We start from the raw sequence: 22,688 nt of genomic DNA on the forward strand, positions 1-22,688 counted from the left end.
TTAGACCTCACGGTCATTACATAAAATAGCATCCGGTATAGAAGGGACCGGGATAGAACCATACAACTGATGGGAGAAAGCCCATCTAGCCACATTATGAGCGGCAAAGTTACAAGATCTGCTAACATAAGAAAAACAACAGGAATTAAATAAAGGAGATGACTTAGTACAAAATGAGACGTAGTTCTCTAAGGCCCAACGAGATCCATTCCCATTGATAGCGTCGATGACTACTCTCGAATCATTCTCCACAATAACATACTTATAGCCGAAATTTGAAGCAACTGATACAGCCAAGCAGCAAGCCGCAGCTTCACCACACAGGGCATCCGAGAACTCCTCCCGAGCCGTGTGAACATTAATCACTCTGCCAAGATGATCTCTAGCAACCACCGCAATACACGAACTCTCCAGACCGACTTTCACATCACAGTTCAGCTTTATCCAGTCCTCAGGGGGAGGGGACCAAGCTTCCTTTAGCACCAGAGTTGGACTAGAGAGTAGAGAATCATACATATCTGCATAAGAGGTACAAATAATATCAAAGCATTTGTTAAAGTCAACAGGACAGTTATTATGGACCTTATCATTACGCACCCTCCATATAGTATCCACAACAATAGAAGCATACAAGAATATATCATCGGCACTGGCCCCTTTGTGTTTAAGATCCCAGATGAACTTAATCCAATCCCAGACACGAATGCCCGTATCACAGACTGGATAGATACCCCACGGAGATGAACGCCATAAGTGAAGAGCTACATCACAAGAAAGGAAAAGATGTTCAACAGACTCTTCCCCCACGCCACAAAGGGGGCAACTCGAGTCCTCTATATGGAAACGTTTTCCTATAACACCTCTTACAGGAAGAGCATTGGATAAGATGCTCCACCACATGACTTTGTGTCGCTCCAAGATTTTGCTATTCCACAATTTATTCCAAAGCTTTGGCGCAACATCACAGTGAGGAGCTCTTTCCAGGGCTTGGGATAGATAAGCAGACTTACACGAGAACTGCCCGTTACTTTCCAGCGTCCAAACCCATCTATCTTGACCAACACCAGAGGGGTGACCCCCTTTCAAAATGGCCGCAACCGTGTCCTTCTCAAACAGAGAATTCAGCTTTTGAAGGTCCCAGTGACCATCATTACAGAGTAACTCCCCTACACAATTAAAGATGGTAGGGGCACCCCTCCTACGCTTCGGGCAAAAGCCTTTAGAATGAGGAATCCATGGGTCCGACCATATTTTCGTTGATTCTCCGTTAGCAATCAACTTACAAGCCCCTTTTTTCAAGATAGAATTAGCCTTGACAACATTTTTCCAAAACCAAGAATCAGAATTTTTATACCTGCAAGAGAGAAAGTCATTTCCCCGGAGGTACTTCGCGTTCAATACTTGAGTACATAGAGATTGGCTACCGGTTAGAATATTCCACCCCCATTTAGCCAAGAAGGCCTGGTTCATTTCTTTTGTCTTGCGGAAACCCAATCCACCTAACGATTTGGGGAGGCAAAGCTTGTCCCAAGCCTTTAGGTGGATCCCATGGTTTCCCTTCTCAAAACCCCACCAAAAATCTCTAACCAGACTATCGATCCTATTAACCATACGAGATGATAGTTTTGTAGTTTGCATAGCATACATTGGCAAGGACAAGCCCACGGACTTTATTAGAGTAGCCCGCCCCGCCTTTGAAAGAGTCTTTGCCTTCCAACCTTGAAGTTTAGCCGTGAGGTTGTCTAAAATAAAGTTGAAATCAGCGTCCTTTTGCCTAGACCGGAAAAGGGGAAGACCCAAGTATTTTAAGCACCCCTCAGGATAATCAATACCCAGACCTTCCTTGATATCCCTCCGCATGTTCACCGGCGTATTCTTACTGAAGAAAATTGTCGTCTTGAGCTTATTCACCTGTTGGCCAGACCATGAGCAGAATTTTTCTAAGCAGCTCCAGACTCCATTAGCTTCAACTAAATTGGCTCTGCCCACCAAAATTAAGTCATCCGCAAAGAAAATGTGGGATAGCACAGGACCACCTCTACTGAGTTTAATACCTTTGATAGAACCCTGGTCAAGGGCATCATGAATTAATCTTGAAAGAACATCAGCCGCCCAGATGAAAAGATAAGGGGAAAGCGGGTCTCCCTGACGGAGCCCACAGGAAGGGTTGATTTTGCCAACAGGACCCCCATTAAGACAAATATTTAGGGTTGTAGTAGAAATACATTGCGATATCCAATGGCGGAATTTTGGCGGAATACCATAACACTCCAAGACATGATCAATAAATTTCCAGCTCAACCTATCGTATGCTTTAACAAGGTCAATTTTTATAGCAAAGAATCCCTCCTTTCCCTTTTTTCTATTAAAGGAGTGGATAATTTCTTGGACAATGACATTGTTATCATGGATGTTTCTACCTGGGACAAAAGCAGCTTGCGTTGGACAGATAATGGAAGGAAGAATGGGTCTAATTCTATTAGCCAGAATTTTAGCTATGACTTTGTACACCACATTACACAGAGAGATCGGTCTAAAATGATTGGTTCGGGTAGGGTTTTGGACCTTCGGGATGAGCACAATGTTCGTGGCATTAATCCCTCTATGCATATTACCATTCTTAAAGAAGTCTAGGATCGCATCACAGAAATCCGATCCAACGGAATCCCAGTAATGTTTGTAGAAAAGGACTGACATCCCATCAGGACCCGGGGCTTTATGGGTGTTCATGGTAAACAAAGTCCTCTTTATCTCATCAGCACTAGGGGTACCAACAAGGTCATTCAACTCCTCCTGAGAGAGTCGCTCATGAATCAACTGACAGCAGTTATAATCTAGAGAGGATGAAGCTTCCGTAAATATACCTTTGAAGAAATCAATAAACTCCCTCCCAATAACCTCACGGCCGGAAATCCAAACGTTTTCCTTGTTCATAATACTCTCGATGGCATTTCGCCGGCCTTTAATAGCAGCCGAAAGAAAGAAAAACTTAGAGCACTTATCCCCATCTTTGAGCCAAGAAATCCTGGCCCTTTGTTTCCAATAGATCGCTTTCCTTTCTCTTGACTCATTAAGATCCCGGCGGACCACCCGCTCCCCGATTCCGATCCCCGAGACCCACGGAGTCTCGCAAAAAAGTCAAGCTTCCGTTCAAGTTCTTTAATAGTCACATCGAGCTTACCAAATTGAGATCTATTCCAATTCAGGAGAGCCACCCTGGTGGCGCCCACCTTTTTGAAAATTCTTGCCGGAGCCCAGGCGTGATTAACCGAGTTCCAAGCGTTGGCCACCACCAGATTGCTTCTAGCATCACGAGTCCATCCTTCCTCAAACTTAAAGGACCTTTTAAACTTGGTCGTCGGGCCATCCGACATAAGACATAAAGGCCTATGGTCAGAGTTACAAGTCTGGGACGAGCAAAGGATAGCTCTTGGGAATAAGTTGAGCCAAGCACCATTCACTAAACCTTTATCCAAAGCAGATTTCACATGTTGCCTCCCAGACCGATGGTTATCCCAGGTCAAGTTATCCCCTTGGATTGGCATATTAATAAGACCCCTAGTGTCCAAAAGGTTAGAGATGATCGGGATAAAAGGGTCCCGGCCAGAAGAGCCTTCCCTTTCAGAGGCATTAAGAACGAAATTTGTATCACCCAATATAAGCCAAGGCCCCCCGAATCTATCTCCCAGTTGCAAAAACTCAGACCAGAATTTTTTCTTAGCATGAAGGTAAGGGGGACCATAAACACACGAAAGGAGCCAAGGGTGGGAAGCGGGGTCCGAATACACTAACCCCGATATATGATTACAAGAGCACGAAATACATTCAAAATTAAACTCAGCCTTCCAAGCCAAAATAATACCACCCGCAGTGCCTCTAGCAGGAACACAAACATTAAAATAAAAATGGAGGGTTTTAAGAGTACGTACCAGAGGATTAGCATCCACCTTAAGCTCGGTAAGAAATAGAAAATCAGGAGCTCGAGACCGGATGAGGGACTTCAATTCCCGAACTGTAGAGGTCTGCCCTAACCCTCTACAGTTCCAAGCAATGCCTCTCATGGCTCCTGTGGAGGAGATTCCACATTCTCCTCCACAGGGGTATGAGAGTAAGCAGACCCACTCGAAACATCATCGTCAATCACAAAGGAACCAATCAAGGGGTTCTTCAGAATACCAGATCGGCTTGGAGAGTTAGAACTATCCTCAGAAGGCTCTTCAAGTACCATATCGGAATCATTCTCTTTATGCTTTGAGTCCCAGGGAAAGTCTCGGACTACACCTGGGTGCTTGCGGTGGATTTTATGAGGCCTAGAGCAAAGAGATGCCGAAGATTCAAACTTCCTTTTCTTGAAAGGAGTAGTCCTCTCATTAACCTCAGAAGAAGCCGGGACTCCAATATCACCACCTATCTTGCGAATCTCATACAAATCAAGCTTGCCAAAGTGTTTGAGATCATTCATCAATTCCTCTTGAGCTTTAAAGAAATGAGACAAAGCTTGCTCTTCATTTATTTGGACATGATCTACACACTCACCAACGGGCTTTGAAGATGTGAGACCAACTTGGCCACCAATAGCATGGTCCAAATGAACCGGCCCTATAATAGTTTGAGTAGGCATAGAAGAAATCGGGTCCACATGCCCAACAATAGAAAGATTATTATTGAAGTTTGATTCCTCCAAAACAGGCCCACCACTCTTTAAATTCGGCCCAAGCCGATGGACTGGCCCAATGGGATGGGAGATAACTTGATTTAACATAATAGGCCCACCTTCCAAACTCTCATCAGCTGGCCCACTAACTTTCACAATCGGCCCACACGGAGACAGCCCACCAACCTGTGAAGACAACTCAACAGCCCCAACATTTGAATTTAAATTAAAATCCGTACCTTCCACGCGTGGTCTCCTCAAAGAAGAAACTCCAACATGGACTTTCCCCTGCATTCGAACCCCAAGATCACCACTATTACCCGAAGAAGCAAAACAGTCCTTGCCTCCTGCAGCCGGATGCTTAGGATGCCACACCAGTCGTTTGGTCTCCCCAGGCTTAGCTGCTGCACGATGGGTCACCATCAAAGAGCGTCTCGGACGACGAACCGACCCAGTAACATCCAACGGTTCACCAGCAGCCGGAGCCGGAGACGCCATTAAAGGACAGATCGCACCACCTTTCTTCACCACTGCCATGGAGGAGACAGAACTCGAAACACCGAATGATGGACCAGAGAAAACATCGAGGTACGCGGAGGACGTTGATAGCCACGGACCATACATAGGGAAAGGAATTCCATCACACTTAGCCACCGTCACCGGCGACGACAACGAACAGCCCCGTCGTTGATGACCCAGACGACCGCAGTGGTAACAAAAAATCCCAATCTTTTCAAATTTAACTTGCAACCATTGTTTCACACCAGAATTTGTATCAAAAAAGCACCCTGAACATAATGGCTTATGAATGTCGATATCCACCAGGATCTTGAAGAATGTTGTCCACGAGGCTGGTTTGTCCTCCTCCATATCAAGCTTTATAACAGACCCGACCAAGCCCCCAAGAAGTAATCCATTAGCTCTTGAGTAAAACTCATGGGGAAGGTTGTGAACTTGCACCCAAACTCTTAGAGAATTAAACACAATCGGCCCGTCGACACTCGGAGACCAATCTTGCAAAGCCAACGTATAACCACGAACACACCAAGGACCGTTTGCAAGAGCCCAGTTCCTGTCATTACCATTATCAAACCCAAACTTGAAAACATTGGAGTTTTTTACATCATCCACCATAGCCACAACACTAACCGGTTTTTTCCAAGTTTTAGCAACAAAATCCAAAACAGTAGGGATATCAACAATCATTGGAGCAATAACTTTCCCGTACAAACACGATGACGCTAACGCCTTAACCGAAGAAGGGCACGGAGACAGCTTGATAGAGGTTTCCATGCACGAAAAGTTCCTTCCTTTAAGGGAAGAGTTGGAGGTAATGATTGGCTCCATAATAAATACACCCAAACAGAGAAGTAAATGGACCCCAAAAAACACACTACCTACCCAAATCTCACCAACTCCAAAAACAGTAGAAAGGAGAACTTTACAAAGAAGACACTCAGCCCTACCCAAGTCAACTCAGACAAACAAACCAAGACAAAAAACAGAGAAACAAAGAAATATAGTCCACGCACTAACAAAGAGAGAACAAAGGGGACACTAAACAAGAGACAACAAAGTTGTTTGGTATAAATATATTCATGACATACTTTAGTAAACCGTACTAAGAAAATTTAATTAAATATTTCTTACTTTAATATGTTACTGATTATATATTTAATTTATTGGCTATGATTTTAATTCTCTCATACTAATACAAGATCATACATTCATAAATGAATATAAATTTTTTTGAAATTTATATATTATAAATTATTTAAATAATAATTTAATAATCAACTATATTTAAATTGTTCACTTTATTTAATATTTCAAATGTCTAATACAATTTTTTAAAGAATAACCCTCAATAACTCATGTTGTTATTTGAAATTATAATACTTATATTTTTCTTTTTAGAAGAATCTCCTCAAAGAATACTACCAACTAGATCAAAACACTCTAAAAGAGGTTGAGGACACAAATTCATTGATTGTTCGCATCTATCATAAGAATGTTCTAAATACAAGGAGGATAACCTGACCACCAAACAATACTAATCATGATAATTATGTAAACATGGTAATAGCTAAGGTGTGTTCATAGTTCTAGAACAAAACATGAAACAACATTCTTAAAAAAATTACAATCATGAATAATGTCTTGTAAAACAAGACACAAAGACGAATCAAGTGATATCCGACTACTTAACTTAATCACAATGCTTTGACAACTCGTCTAAAATTGAAATTTATTTTTTACTTTTACTCTTTATTTCTTTACTATGAAAATGGTAAGTTATTAGACAATTTTCAAACTAAAATCTAATAAAAGGGCATTGATCCATAAATTCATATTTCATTATTTCTATAACTTCTACTAGTTTTTGTTTTTTAATAAAATAATAGTTATGGTTTACGATCTACCAATAAAATTTCAAGTATATTTGTAACATACTTTCCAAACTTCCTCACTATAACTATATACTTAGCTTTTGGTACTTCATGTCTTAATCACACATGACAAATGTTTTCTATCTTATTATTAGGCTTTCAATTCCACACACCAATATCAAAACAAGAATGGTTGTTGTTATTCAAAGAATATGTGTATTTGACTGTTTGTGTTAGAGATTATTTCTAAATTTTAATAAATATCCCACTTGGAAAAGTAAAACAAAATCAACGTAATATTCCTAGCTAGTGTGATGAGAGAAATCTCTGACAATTATTCATCAACCATGTATTGGATGACCCATTTAAATTATTATTTCTAACTTGCTTACTTTTCAACTCCTTGTTTGCAAAACACTCTATAGCTTATATATCTAATATAATAAAAATAAATAGAAGAGCATTGTTATCAATTTGGAAGTATCCTTGTCAGTTTGATGTTACATTAAACCAAATGATTTCTTGTGAGAAAAATAATTAATTATAAAATATTCATGGCACCCATTTCATATTTTCACTCCTTTGATATTAGTCATATAAAGTGTTTATTAAAATTTCCCTAAATTAATTGACCATAGTAGTGAGAAGAGTTCATGTAATTATAGATGATTTTCACTAAGGTTGTTCATCCGATCCAATCCGCACTAAGAGCGGATTTCATTTTTTGGATCCAATCCAATCCGCACAATAGCTCAAATCCAATCCAATCCGCAAAAGTGCGGATTGAATCGGTTACTTTGGATTGGTTACTTTTTAATATTTATGAAAAAAATATTTTTTTTCACATAATTAGCAACAAAAAAAATAAATTATAGTTATTTTATATCTCTAACAACACATTAAATAAATAAAGTAACAAATAACAAATTCAAAGGATGAAAAAAAATTGTATATATAAAAAAATATTTAATTTTATTTTAAATTGTATGTAGAAAAAAATATATAAGAATAGAATATATATTTTATCTATTAAGTTTTGCAATATAATTGTATTATATGTATTAGACTTTTAAATTAATATTTTCTTTATATTAAAATGTTATTTGTATATATAATTTTTTAATTTTGTTATAAATATGTGTGGATTGGATTGGATCGGTTACTTTTACATGTCAATCAACATCCAATCCGCACAAGTGCGGATTTTGAATTTTCCAATCCAATCCAATCCGCACAAGTGCGGATATCCGCACTTTGCAGATTGGATTGGATTGGATCGTGCGGATTGGATTAGATCGGCTATTTTATGAACACCCCTAATTTTCACTCAATTTGAGCCATAACTAGTCTTATAGATGGTTCTTAATTCCTTGGAGATATTTTGTGAAAGTTAATGAAGAAGATGGCATATGGAATTGCCATCTAGAAATGAAAACCTTTTGATTTTTGTTTGTTTTCCTTGGAAAAAAAGTTGTTGAAATGGCTAATATATATGTTGGGTTTCTTTATAAACTTTTTTCTTAGTTTATAGAGATGTGGTCACCAAGCTAGAGAAGAATCTTTGACTTGGAAGAATGATCATAGAACATCACAACATGAGCTTAATGAATGCGAAAAATCAACAACAGTAAAAGTAATTAAGGTCACATTGTCGAGTCATATTCAATGTTTGTTTTCTAAAATGTTAGAGCCAAAATTGCTTTGTTCCCAATAATTAAAATCAACACCATTAGGAAGTAGCCTTGTGAAGAAGATGACCAAAGTAAATGAACCTACATATTTAGAGCTCATTTGGCAGTTGCTTAATTGGTCTTCTTAAAATTCTAGTCCAAATCTCATAAATGGTTGGAACTGGGTGAAGAAGATGTGCTTTTAGTCTTTATTCCTCGATCTCTAACATTTGCCAAATCTGTCTCTTAACAGCATGTGATTCTTTATTAACCTCACTTTTGCTTTTAATACCAATCTTTGTCTCATGTTGTTGTTACTAGAATTTCACAACACCAAGAAATGTAATTTAGCTGGTAAAAGATAGAATTGTTTGAGAGATGATAAATGCGAGTATTCAACCTAAAACGGCGAGTACTCCAATATGCAATGCGATAACAGACAATAAAGCTTGAAAAAATACAGAAGACAATGAAATATAGTGGTTCAGTCAGATTTTGTTCTGCTTAGTCCACTGTAGCAAGGGATTCGTAGGTGCATTTTCATGGTGGATCACCCCTTTATATACAAAGCAGGTGCCCAATCGGTTACATGAGGATCACATTTATTGTTAATCCATTATTTACACATTGAATTGTCATGATTAAACTCAGACAACGTTAACATTAATAAATATATGACAGTTACTGAACTCATCAACGTATGCGTCCTTCGCATCTGCGAGTTGACCGTTCGTGTTCCGTCTGTTGAGTTCGTAGGGTCGCACGTACGTTTGGAACGCCTGCGTCCTTAGGTGATCGCTCGATACGGACGTCGCATGCTGAAGTTGGTAGCATCTGGACATGCGAACTTACACTGGTCCGTTAGGGCTATCGGGTCATTGGGACCAAAACTGCATCATAGGGCATTGGCCTCTATACTTGCCGCGGAGGTATAGAGGGAGGTACTCGCACATGTTCTGACATATGCGAGCTGGGTCTACCCTGTATGATGAGGATTACAGTTATGCGGTATGAATTAAGTCGCATCCGCGATACCTCGCTGGTTTTATCCTGGGCGAGGTCTAAACTTCGAGAAGTCTCCCCTGGACATTTCAGCCTTCACTGGAAGTCTGGATACACGTGTCCTTCAAAGAGGGGTCTGGTCTCGAGTTTCTAAGTGAGAGAAATCTCACTATAACACATGCCCCTAGTTTCGCGATGTGACTTGAGCGGTCACTGAGGGAAACTACTGCTCGAGAGACAGGTGAAAGGTTGTCACGAGGAGGTGACCTTTTGGTTGTCCCATCGAGGGTTTCGAAAAACGACGGCTGTAATGATTAATTTTCATTATCTCTTGGATGCCACGTCACGAAACTCTTCGGTTTTCGTGTAGGCGTGGCCATAGCTGGCCGTTGGATTGGGCGACCTTAGGCATTCTGGTTGCCACGTGTCACAATCCCAATAAATAAGGGATAGGGGTATTTAAACGCTTTGATACGAATCAAATATCCCATTTTTCCCTCCTTTCTCTTAACTTCTCCCCAGTATATAAAGGAAAAAGAAATTCATTCCAACTTTTCTGTCATCTCCCACCGCATTTTCATTCTCAGAAGTGATCAAGAACAACCGCAGGAATCAAAACTAAAGGTTAGCTTCTAAATCCCTGCATTTTCGTTTTCTGTTTTTTGAAGAAAATGTGTTTCTGGTTTTGGGTGCTTATGGAAAACTCTTTTTAGGAAGGTATGCTAGTGGGTATTTATGTGTTTTGGTAAATGATACTGGGTAATACTCATAGTGTAGGGCCTGTAAATTGACATAATCGCGAAAAACCGATCACTACCGATTCACGTCTTCGAATGCTCGCGGATATTCGGATGAACAATTTGAATACTCGCGAGGGTTCAGTCGAACAACTTGAATAATCGCATGTTTCCAAACTTATTTCTGTTTAACTGTTGATTAGACTTTTTAGGATCTTTTCATGTCGCGGGCTGAGTGGTAAGAGTATTAACTGCCTTTTCAAATGGTGGGTGTGTCACAGTATTCTAATGGCCATATACGCGATTATATGTCCCTTGAGATACTGTGATACGCCCAGCCATTTGCTGACGTGCGTTAATACTCGAATGATCGTACTTTTTGGTTGGTAGGTTGTCTCGAAACGGTGGGTGTCTCCCAGTAACTTCAGGGTTATGCTCAAAAATGCATACTTCTTGAGTCACTGGGAAACTCCCAGCCGTTTCTGGAGGTATACCGCACAACCAAAGATGCGTGAATTACTCGCCCAAAGATAGTTACGTTTCTTCTCGCATATCGATAGAAGGGTCAGTTTTCGCACAGAGTTTGACTTTCTTGTTGAATGCGACTTTTATAGTTTACTGCGGGTGAGATCACTTATTTTTATCTTTTCACACATTCATCACGCTGAAAAGATCTTGTATCTTTCAGATGAGCGATCTATCGGATAGCCAGCAGCTCGGATCAGGAGGTTGCGCCTTTGACGGGGAATCGGACCAGGAGAGGGACAGTTTTCTCCCTACGGACATCTCCGAAATGGAGGCCGCGGAGATAGAGTTAGGTCCTATGTCTTCTGTGGAGATCGAGAAGATGGTACGGGAGCTTACCGAACCTGGGGCAATCGATATCCGGGATAGCGAATCCACAGTGTCAGCTCGCGACTATCTCATCCGTACGAGGCAGGCTCCTGACATCGAGGTCGAGGAGGTGGAGGAGGGATGGACTACTCCAGTCCGCGAGTCAGGTGGGGAAGAAGAGGAAGCGGAAGGGAGCGGGACGGACTCGGTTGACGACTCCCAACTGAACGAGCCTTTCTCATGCGAAGACCTAGTCTCGAGAGTCGTCAAATCTGACTTCACCACTTTTGTGAGGTTAAATCTGTTGCGGCTTGCGTTTCAAAGTCCCAAACCCTCTCAGAGAGCGCATCTTCCGTTCACCAACCCTGCGATCATCCCCACGGAGGACGTGGTCATCTCAATACCCATTCTTCGATGTGGTGTAACCGTCCCATTTCATCCTTTCGTCGCAGCCATTCTTAGACGCTATGACGTATCGCCTTTTCAGCTAACACCCAACAGTTATCGCACTGTTCTAGCCTTCTATGCGATGTACATGGAGTACGCCCATAGAGCTCCGTCAGTAGAGGAATTTAGTTATTTTTATGACATAAAGAGCGTGGGCCTTCATAACGGCTTCTTTTGCTTTAGTAAATGGGCGACTTCTGAAATCAACGGGGTTGAGGGGATGGTTTCGAATATGGGTGATTGGAAGTCAAAATGGTTCTATGTTTTTAAGGTTCCTGGGATCAGAACCGACTTTAATCGCAGACCCAGTATGTCGCACATTTGTTGACTTAGATAAAGTTTGTTACTCGTTTTTCGAGATCTTTTGCTAACTCGTTCTTTTGTTGTCATCGCGGAGATGACCCGGCTCGACCAACGCTTAACGCTCATAAAAAGGGGGTAGCTGAAATTCTCGGGAGTCTTCCGGTACAAGATCGCGACTGGCGATTGCTGTGTACGACTGCCAAATTGCGAGAACACAAACTGATCCCTGAGAACGCGAGTCTTCAACGGGAGCCAGTATATAAAGAACCATCTGAGAGACGAGCGGGAGCGGATAGATAAACGGCTTTCCAAACAAACTCCTCGAGAAACTTCAGGTAACTCGTCCTTTCGCTATAACGTGATGAGTAGAGTCGTGATTTTTACTTATCCGTCTTTTATGTTTGCAGTACATGACTTTCCCCGAAGTACGCCCCCGTCCCGAAGATCAAGCAAAAGGGTGGGACACGGCATCTTCACCGGTCGTCGCACGAAGAGGAAGAGCGATGTGATGACTTCGCTCGGCTGCAGATTCCTCCAAGAAGTTGGCCAAGACCGCTCAGGATAAGGGGAAGAAGGTTGTCATTGATTCTCCGGTTCGTCCTCGCGACTTCCTGGCTATGCAGGAAAAATTACTGGCCGAGATTCCTTATGAGGAACTTGTTTCTCGATCAACTGAACTGGCCGCACAATCTGTGGCTTTGTTTATGAAAGCCGTGGCCACGCCTTCGAAGGAAATTGACTCGCTGAAGAGGCAGAATGCCCATTTTCAGGAAAACATAAAGAGGCTGAAGCAGGAGGTGGCCAAGATGGAGGAACTTCACAAGGAGCTCGAGGAAGCCAACAGGGCCAAAGAACAGTTGGAGCTCGAGCTCAAGAAGTCGCAGGACACGATCGCTGAGATGGCTCGCGACTTAGAGGCTGAGAGAGAGAGTGGGAAAAAACAGTATGATCAGGCTGTGTCTGATTACATTTATACTACTCTCTCTAAGGTCCCTGACTTCGACTTCTCGCCGCTTGGAGATGAAGCCGCTGAAATGGCCGAAGCCTTTCGCTCGATGTCTCCTTCCGGACTCAAGGCAACCTTCCGGATGAAATCGAGGGAGCGCAGCCGAGGAGGTCGAGAATGAAGTTGTGAGCAAGATCGTGGATGAGGCCGCTCCCGATGAGACTACTCCCGCCGCTTGATTATTTTCTATCTTAGTTTCACTTTTGTTTTGTCGCTTTACTTATTTTTTTATATATGCGGTACGCGGGTACTCGCACTTTTGTACTTAAAGAATTTCCTCTTACTTTTTGGACAAATTTCTATCCTCGCGGGGATAGTATGCATTTTAATATTTACGCAGTACATGGGTACTTGCGATTTTATTTTCAACTTTGATCACAACTTGGTGTGACCGCGATTATATATATATGCGACTTTAATTACAAATTGGTGTAACAAAGTAGAAAAAACTTAACGTGCACTTTTATTCAAACAATCGGTAATACATGCGGGTATACATGCCCCTATACTTAGGAATTATATTGAATAATAAATGTCTAAGTATAAGTACTCGAATCAAAGGACGCGAATATTGCGATAATAGAATTTCAAGCTCTCGCTATTCCATGCTCGTGGGATCGCGGTCCCATCAAGTGTTGCGAGTCGATAAGTGGCATCACCAATTTGATCTGCGATCATGTACGGTCCTTCCCAATTGTCTCCGAAGACTCCGTGGGATTGGACTTTGGTGTTTGGCATTACTTTTCTTAGGACCAGGTCCCCTACTCGCAGAGGTTTTATCTTAACCTTCGAGTTAAAGTACCTTGCAGTTCGTTGTTGATAAGCCGCGTTTTGTAGTTGTGCTTTATCACGCTTTTCTTCTAAAAAATCAAGGTAAAGCAACTGATTCTCGTTGTTCTGCGAGATATCAAAAGCGTCTCTGCGCAAGGATCCGGCCCCAACCTCATGCGGCAACATGGCCTCGCACCCATAAGAAAGTGAGAAGGGTGTTTCGCCAGTTGTAGATCGAGGGGTTGTGTTGTAGGACCATAAGACTTGCGGTAATTCATCCGGCCATGCCCCTTTGCGATCTTCTAGTTTTCCCTTTAGGGTGTGCTTAATTATTTTGTTGATCGCGGTCCGTCCATTACTCGCGGGTAAGCGATGCGGAAAAGGCTTTTTAATCCCCAAATCATCGCATAGCCGCCGCATTTCTTTACGCCGAACTGTTTTCCATTATCTGAAATGAGCGTATGCGGGATGCCGAAACGGCAGATGATGGAAGTGTAGACGAACTCGCGCAACTTCACTGCGGTGATAGTCGCGAGTGCTTTTGCTTCAGCCCACTTTGTGAAATAGTCAACTGCGACTACAGCGTATTTGACTCCACCTTTTCCCTTGGGTAACTCACCAATTAAATCAATTCCCCATATTGCAAAGGGCCAGGGACTCGTGATAGAATGGAGGTTACTCGGAGGCTTGTGCGTGTAGGTGGCTATTCGCTGACATCTATCACACCTTTTTGCAAATGTGAGGGCATCTTGTCGCAGTGTTGGCCAGTAATATCCTTGCCGCATGATCTTTAAGGCAAGGGAATTACCTCCAGTATGATTGCCACAAATTCCCTCATGTACTTCTCGCAGTATATAACCGCAGTCTTCACCACTGATACACTTGAGAAGCGGTTGACTAAAACTTCTGCGATACAAGCTCTGGTCATATATCACATAGCGGGCTGCTCGTTGTCGCAATTTCCTGGCTTCTATTTTATCATTAGGTAAGACCCCCTTGTCGAGGTATGCGACAATAGGACTCATCCAGGTAATTTCCTGAGCGTCATCGATCTCCATGATTGTTTCTCGATCTATGGTTGGATGTGACAATACGTCTACCGGAATTACGTCGAGTAACTCGGCTTCTGCGGTGGAGGCCGGTCGGGCTGTGGCGTACGCATGGGCATTTTGAGTACGCGGTACTCGAGATACAACTATATGTTTGAATTTCTGCATGATTTCACGGACGATGGCTAAGTATTTCACCAATATTCCGCCTCTCGCTAAGTATTCTCCACTTACTTGACATACCACGATTTGAGAGTCGCTAAATGCTTGTAGGTATTCGACTTTCATCTCGAGGGCCAATTTCAGACCTGCGATTAAAGCCTCATACTCGGCCTCATTGTTAGATGCAGAGAATTCGAAACGCAGAGCAGCGTGTACCTTGAAATTGTTGGGACTGATTAACAATATCCCACTACCAGAACCTTCATTATTCGAGGCTCCATCGACATACAATGTCCATACGTCTTTGCCTGTCGTGACGACGTCATTTCCGCCGTCTATAACCGCTATCTCTGTTCTCGGTAGCTCAAGTATAAAATCTGCGAGGGCTTGCCCCTTGATCGCAGTTCTTGGTTTATACCCGATATCGAATCGACTCAATTCCATGGCCCACTTCAATATTCTCCCCGATGCCTCTGGCTTCGCTAAAACTTGCCTTAAGGGGAAGTTTGTCAGAACTTCGATGCTGTGAGCCTGGAAATAAGGTCGCAATTTTCTTGACGATATTATTAAAGCAAAGGCTAGTTTTTCCATCTGAGGGTAACGTGTCTCGGCGTCTAGTAATCGCTTACTGACATAGTATACAGGGTGTTGATGTCCTTGGTCCTCGCGGACAAGTACCGAACTGACCGCATACTCGGAGACGGCTAAATAAATTGACAAAACCTCGCCGGGCAACGGTTTTGATAGAATTGGAGGTTGCCCCGGATGCGTCTTTAACGCCCGAAAAGCTCGCTCGCACTTCTCATCCCATTGGAACCTCTTGTTACCCTTCAAGATGCCGAAAAAACTCTTTACACTTGTCGAGAGGATGCGGATATGAAGCGGTTTAAAGCCGCAACTTTGCCTGTAAGGCTCTGAACCTCCTTTGGCTTAGTCGGTGATGGCATTTCTACCAACGCTTTAATCTTCGCAGGATTGGCTTCTATTCCTCGTTGATTTACCATAAAACCGAGAAACTTTCCGGAACCTACCCCAAAGACGCATTTTAAGGGGTTCGTACGCATCTTATATCTTCGCAATATGCTGAACATGGCTTGTAGGTGCGTGATATGGTCCTTCGCATGTTGCGACTTTACGCGCATATCGTCAACATATACCTCCATTGTCTTTCCAATGAGGTCTCGCGAACATCATATTCACCGGCCTTTGATAAGTCGCACTGCGTTTATTAAACCAAAGGGCATTACCTTATAACGGTATAGTCCTCGATCGGTAATGAACGAGGTATGTTCTTGGTCGAGTTCGTACATCGGGATTTGATTATATCCCGAATATGCATCCATGAAGCTTAAAAGTGCGTGACTGCGGTGGCATCGACAAGCCGGTCAATGCTAGGAAGAGGAAAGCCGTCTTTGGGACAGGCTTTGTTCAAATCAGTAAAGTCAACGCAGTACGCCATGAGCCATTGGGCTTTGGTACAAGTACGGATTGGCTAACCATCGGGGTAAAATGATTCCCGTATAAAGCCGCAGTGCAAGGAGGCGGTCAACTTCTTCTTTCGGCGCTAGGTACCTCGCGGGGTCCATTTTGCGGCGCTTTTGTCGGACACCTCGCACTTCGGGGTCAATGTTCAAGCGATGACACATGACCCGTGGAGATATCCCGACCATATCCGAATGTTTCCAGGCAAAAATATCAAGATTTTGTTTTAGAAAAGTCGTTAATTGTTCTCGCAATTGTTTATTTAATCTAGAACCAATTTTCAAAACCTTGTTATTGTCTATAGGATCTATAGGTACCTCGATTGTATCTTCCGCGGCTTGGGCTGCGGCCGTGTGATCAAGGATTCTCGGATCCAAGTCTGGTTTGTTTATATGCGGTACCTCTTCGATCCGAAGGATCTCCCCGGCGAGGTGGTGGCGCGTCCAAAAGGTGGATAACGTTCACCGTCCTTTTTCTCGCGAGCTTTATAGCTGCGTTGTAACATTCTCGAGAGTCAGATTGGACTCCCCTCACTGATCCTACTCCAGAAGGAGTGGGGAACTTCATTGTTAGATGATAGATCGAAGTTACGATCTTCATCTCCTTTAGAATCGGCCGTCCAATCACGGCGTTGTATGCCGAATATTGATCAATTACCGCGAAGTCGGCCATCGACTTGGCGGTTATCGTGGCGATTCCCAAAGTGATTGGGAGTTTGATCATCCCCCTTATAGCTATGACATCTCCCGTGAAGCCATAGATGCTCGATGTCATGGGCCGCAAATCTTTTTCTTGTAGCCCCATTTGTTTGAAAGCTTGGAAGTTCGCAAATTTACTGAGCTTCCATTGCCGACCAATATGCGATGGACGTTATCTCCACCTATATTGGCAAGTATCACAAGTGCATCAGAATGCGGGTGGTGGACCCATCTCGCATCACTCTCCATGAAGACAATGTCCTCGCAGCCTCTCTTGAAGAGCTTCTGCGGCCGTTCACCAAGATTGTTCACGTTGGTAAGCGGCTTTTCCTTGGCTTCTCTGGCATACCGCTCTTGGGATTTGCGAGAGTCGCCCGCGATGTGTGGTCCTCCGATTATAGTCAAGATATTGCGAGGTGCTCTAGAGCCACTCGCATTCTGATTTTCTTCTTTGTCATCCGCTCGGGGATGACTTTCCTCGTTTCTTCTATACTTATCGAATTTTCCCCGTCTGATTAATTCTTCAATCTCGTCTGCAAGACCCAACATTCAAGGGTAGTGTGACCGATATCCTTGTGGTACTTACGAACTTCTTGGGGTCTCTTCGATCGCGATTTCCCACGATGGGGGCGGCTTCTTGAAGACGCCGTTCCTTTCCTCAACCGCATAGATGTGGTCTCGAGGGACGGCGAGTTCAGTATAGTTGACGAAGCGAGGTCCTCCTTTTCTTTTGGGCGAGGACTCCTTTTTAGGTGGCGACTTAGCCAACTTCGGGCTCCGCGGTTTGCGTGGACTGCGTCTTCTGGGGCTTCGGCCCCTAGAATTCTTTCCTCGCGGACTGCGGGATCGCGACCGCGGTATGGGTGATCGCCTCTTGTTCTTGCCCTTTTCTAATTCCGCCTGTGGAGTTCTCGATTCTCTTATGAGGTTCGGCCATGGCGAAGAATTCTACCAAGGATTCGGCCTTCGAGCTGCGGCTCTTTCCGAAGTCGGTTCTTGGCGGGACACCCGTTATTAACATGCACACAAGCGAAGACTCGGGAGCCTTCTCAACTTTCGTTACCTCGGCGTTAAAACGCTTGAAATAATCTGCAAAGACTCACCGGATTCTTGCTTGATGTTTGCCAAAGTCGTATAGGGTGGCCTATACGTCATCGTGGCCTCGGAAGTGTGTGAGAAATAGATCGACGAAGTTCTCCCATGTCGATATCGATGCCTCCGGCAATTGGGTTAACCAATCATGGGCATTCTCTTCGAGCGTAGCCGCGAGAATGCGACACTTCGCCGCCTGCGGCACCCGGTCCACTTCCATTATGGTGTTAAATTTCTCTAGGTAGTCTAACGGATTAGATGTACCTTTATACTTGAGGGATTCAGACAAACGGAATCCCTTTGGAAGTTGGGCTGTCGCACTTCGCGGTAAACGGCGAGGTGCCGTGCGGCTTGTATACGGGCTTACGCCGTCGTTCGAGCATTTTCAAAGCTTGCGAAGCATACTTTGATCGATTCCTCCCGTCGGCAGGAGGTGGAGTCGCTACAACGGTGGGGCTCGCAGCCCCGCGGCAAGGTTTGAAGGGACGTTAATCCCCGTGGTCGCGATCGGCGCGATAGGCGGGTTGGCAAGCTGCGTTGACACCCCGATCGCCCATATGGGGATCATGGAGTGTCTCGTGTTGCGCGGGCCGCGGGAGCGCGCCCTAAAGATCGCATTGAGGTGATCACGCGGATCACCTCGGTGTACACGGTAGCGTCCTCCCTGCTGTGTTTGCACAGAGCCAGACCTCGTATATCTGCTTGGAGTGCGGTTATGCGAGGATGAAGAGGCTGATTCCGCGTCGTTATCTCGAAGATGACGACTGCGAGGGTTGCGGCGCTCGGGATCCTCGTCGGTTCGCGTGCTCTGGTTAGGCAACCTTGCATATTGGTCTCTCGACGTTGGGTGATTTAAATCCAAGATTTCAGGATCAGTTCTTCGCTCCCTGCGTACACGGTTAGTTTGACGTCGAGAAACTGTTACCTGAGGGTTTTCATTATGAACGGCAGGGACCCGAGGAGGGTGTCGAGCGCGACTCTGTCCGTCTACTTCGGCTTGTAGTGCTCGGCAGTCGATCCCCGGATTGCGGCGTATTGATCGGGCCGTGAGCCGGACTATTCCTTCGGACACGACCGCCGGGGTGACGGGGGAAAGTGCATGGTTGCGGCGGTGTGGATGCGCCTCCGGCTTGAGGACCGATTGTTTCGGAAACGGAGGTTGAGTGGTCTGATGCTGCTCCTCCCTACCCCGCCGTTGATGACGTCTACGGGCGGCACTCCGTCCCCAGGCAACGGTACGTTCATCGTTCCAATGTTGATGGATTCATTGTTAGCTCTGTTAGCGTGATTTCCAGCCATGTTGAGTGATGTTCTTTGAGGTAAATAAAATCTTACAATCGTTTCCCACAGACGGCGCCAAATGTTGTTACTAGAATTTCACAACACCAAGAAATGTAATTTAGCTGGTAAAAGATAGAATTGTTTGAGAGATGATAAATGCGAGTATTCAACCTAAAACGGCGAGTACTCCAATATGCAATGCGATAACAGACAATAAAGCTGGAAAAAATACAGAAGACAATGAAATATAGTGGTTCGCCGCATTTTGTTCTGCTTAGTCCACTGTAGCAAGGGATTCGTAGGTGCATTTTCATGGTGGATCACCCCTTTATATACAAAGCAGGTGCCCAATCGGTTACATGAGGATCACATTTATTGTTAATCCATTATTTACACATTGAATTGTCATGATTAAACTCAGACAACGTTAACATTAATAAATATATGACAGTTACTGAACTCATCAACGTATGCGTCCTTCGCATCTGCGAGTTGACCGTTCGTGTTCCGTCTGTTGAGTTCGTAGGGTCGCACGTACGTTTGGAACGCCTGCGTCCTTAGGTGATCGCTCGATACGGACGTCGCATGCTGAAGTTGGTAGCATCTGGACATGCGAACTTACACTGGTCCGTTAGGGCTATCGGGTCATTGGGACCAAAACTGCATCATAGGGCATTGGCCTCTATACTTGCCGCGGAGGTATAGAGGGAGGTACTCGCACATGTTCTGACATATGCGAGCTGGGTCTACCCTGTATGATGAGGATTACAGTTATGCGGTATGAATTAAGTCGCATCCGCGATACCTCGCTGGTTTTATCCTGGGCGAGGTCTAAACTTCGAGAAGTCTCCCCTGGACATTTCAGCCTTCACTGGAAGTCTGGATACACGTGTCCTTCAAAGAGGGGTCTGGTCTCGAGTTTCTAAGTGAGAGAAATCTCACTATAACACATGTGATGAGAGATATTCTTTTATGTAAACTATGAAGTTTCTCTCACTTATTATTACACCTTTGTTTTTAACCTAGTCAAAAAGAGAGTTTAATTACATTTGTAGAGATTAGATTGTACAAAAACATTTTATATAGTACATTTTTAACTTTTTAAGGAATAAAAATAGAGAACATAAGGGAATTCTGTTATAATGCAATTCTTGGGTTTAAGATAGGTTGTCAAAGCTGACATTATGAGCCAACATTAAAGAAGAAACAGTGGGGTTTTGGTTCTCAACATAAAAAGCTCAACATAGTTTTTTTCTTTTTAAAAAAGAAACCCTTTAATTTCCTTTAAATTTATGTGGTTATATATGGTACAGCTTAACCTTATCTGCAAGGCTACTTTTTTCTATGCCTTGCTTAGGAATGTTTAGGTACTATTTAATTGATTGGAATAACATTGATTTAGCTTTAAAAACCTTCCATTCCATCAACATATATAATTGCTTTTCTTTCCAATTCACCAAACTAAACCCCACAGTTTATCAGAAAAGCAAAGCTAAAAACCTAACTTGCAGCCTTTAGAAAGAGAGGGAGATACATAGATATAACATGGTAGTGAAATATTGTTTGTGGTTGTAAAGTGATGAGCACTGTCCTATTTCTCATTATGCCTTTACTGGAATTGGTTTTTTTTTTTACATTTCCAAATCTCTTACTTGAAAAAGAATAGAATTGCTAAAAGACATTATTGATGTCTAACATCCTTCTTGATGTCATATCACTATTCTTATAATTAAATAGCGGGTCTCATATAATTTCAGAAAATAACTTTTAGAAAATATCGCTAACTAATCATAGGTACTACCTATAAAAGGTGCTAGGCATCACTTTTAAAGAATATCTAGCTAATTTCATGTCTAGGCATTTAAGATTTTTTTTCTTCATAAATATGAAAAAATTTAATGGAGTTTATTTTTATATGACAAATAAATAATACAAAAAGTTATGGGATTAAAAAATAATCAAAGTTTAAAATATAGAAAACAAAAAAAAATTATAAATAAATATGATAAAACTTCTAAAAATAAATATCGCCAAAAAAATTACCGGCACCGGAAGTCATTGAAAAAGTCACAAGTGCCAAAAAAATTACCGAAAAAGTCACAGTCGCCGAAAAATTCACAAGAAGTAGATATCTTAGAAATAAATTAAAATAGAATCGGTTCTATAACATAATGAATAAAAATAAATAACATAGAATAATTCAAATTGGTTATTAATTAAAATAGAATCGGTTATATAACATAATGAATAAAAATAAGTAATACACAGTAATTCAAACCAGTTATAATTAAAAAAAGAGTTGGTTCTATAACATATAATGAATAACACAAAATAACTCAAACCGGTTATAATTAAAAAAAATAATGAGTAAAAACGAATAACACATAATTCCTTTAAAACTGGTTATAATTTTTTTTTTTTTAAAAAAAAGTGGGGATCAATTCTAAAAATATTTAGGCATAAATCTAAATATAACTGATTTCATATCAAAATAAATAAAATAAATAACACACAATAACGTAAAATATAATGTAAAAAAACTGGCTATATTTATCAACTAGTTAAAAATTTGAGACAAAAAATCGATTCCGTAAACCAAGATAAAAACTTGTTAAGTAAAATAAATAAATCAAAAACTGGTTCTTTGAATTAACTGAATAAAAAATCGGTTTCTGAAATAACTAAATTAAAAACTAATTCCTTAAATTAATTAAATCAAAAACAAATTTTTGAAATAAATAATTCAAAAACCATTTTTTGAAATGACTAAATAAATAACCAGATGAGACATAAATTAAAATAGAACCGGTTTTTATTACAAAATGACTAAAAACAAATAACACGCAATAATTTAGAAATATGTTATAATTAAATAAAAAAAAAGAATCAGTTCTAAAAATACTAATACATAAATTTAAATAAAACCGGTTCGACAACAAAATGAGTAAAAAAAAAGAACTCAGAACTTGATTCTAATTAAAAAAAAGAAGAAGAAGGAATCGGATCCAGCAACATTGAGACATAAATTAAATAGAACTGGTTTCACAACAAAATGAATAAAAATATACAACATATGTGGGAAAATTAAGACTAAGGTGCAGAATCAAATC

General features: G+C 42.1%; 1 protein-coding gene across 1 annotated transcript; it reads right to left on the bottom strand.

Annotated features, from left to right (window-relative positions):
• LOC115702279 (uncharacterized) lies at positions 1-2,934 on the bottom strand. Its single transcript, XM_030629726.2, has one exon. It carries the CDS (start codon positions 2,932-2,934, stop codon positions 1-3), a length of 2,934 nt encoding a protein of 977 aa, XP_030485586.2.
• Positions 2,935-22,688: the final 19,754 nt, after the last annotated feature.

This window comes from Cannabis sativa, chromosome 8, assembly GCF_029168945.1.
Source record: "Cannabis sativa cultivar Pink pepper isolate KNU-18-1 chromosome 8, ASM2916894v1, whole genome shotgun sequence".
In the NCBI taxonomy this organism is placed as follows: domain Eukaryota; kingdom Viridiplantae; phylum Streptophyta; class Magnoliopsida; order Rosales; family Cannabaceae; genus Cannabis; species Cannabis sativa.

Excerpts from the sequence above, each read along its gene's own strand:
- LOC115702279 (XM_030629726.2), bottom strand. The coding sequence starts at position 2,934 with ATGAACAAGGAAAACGTTTGGATTTCCGGCCGTGAGGTTATTGGGAGG.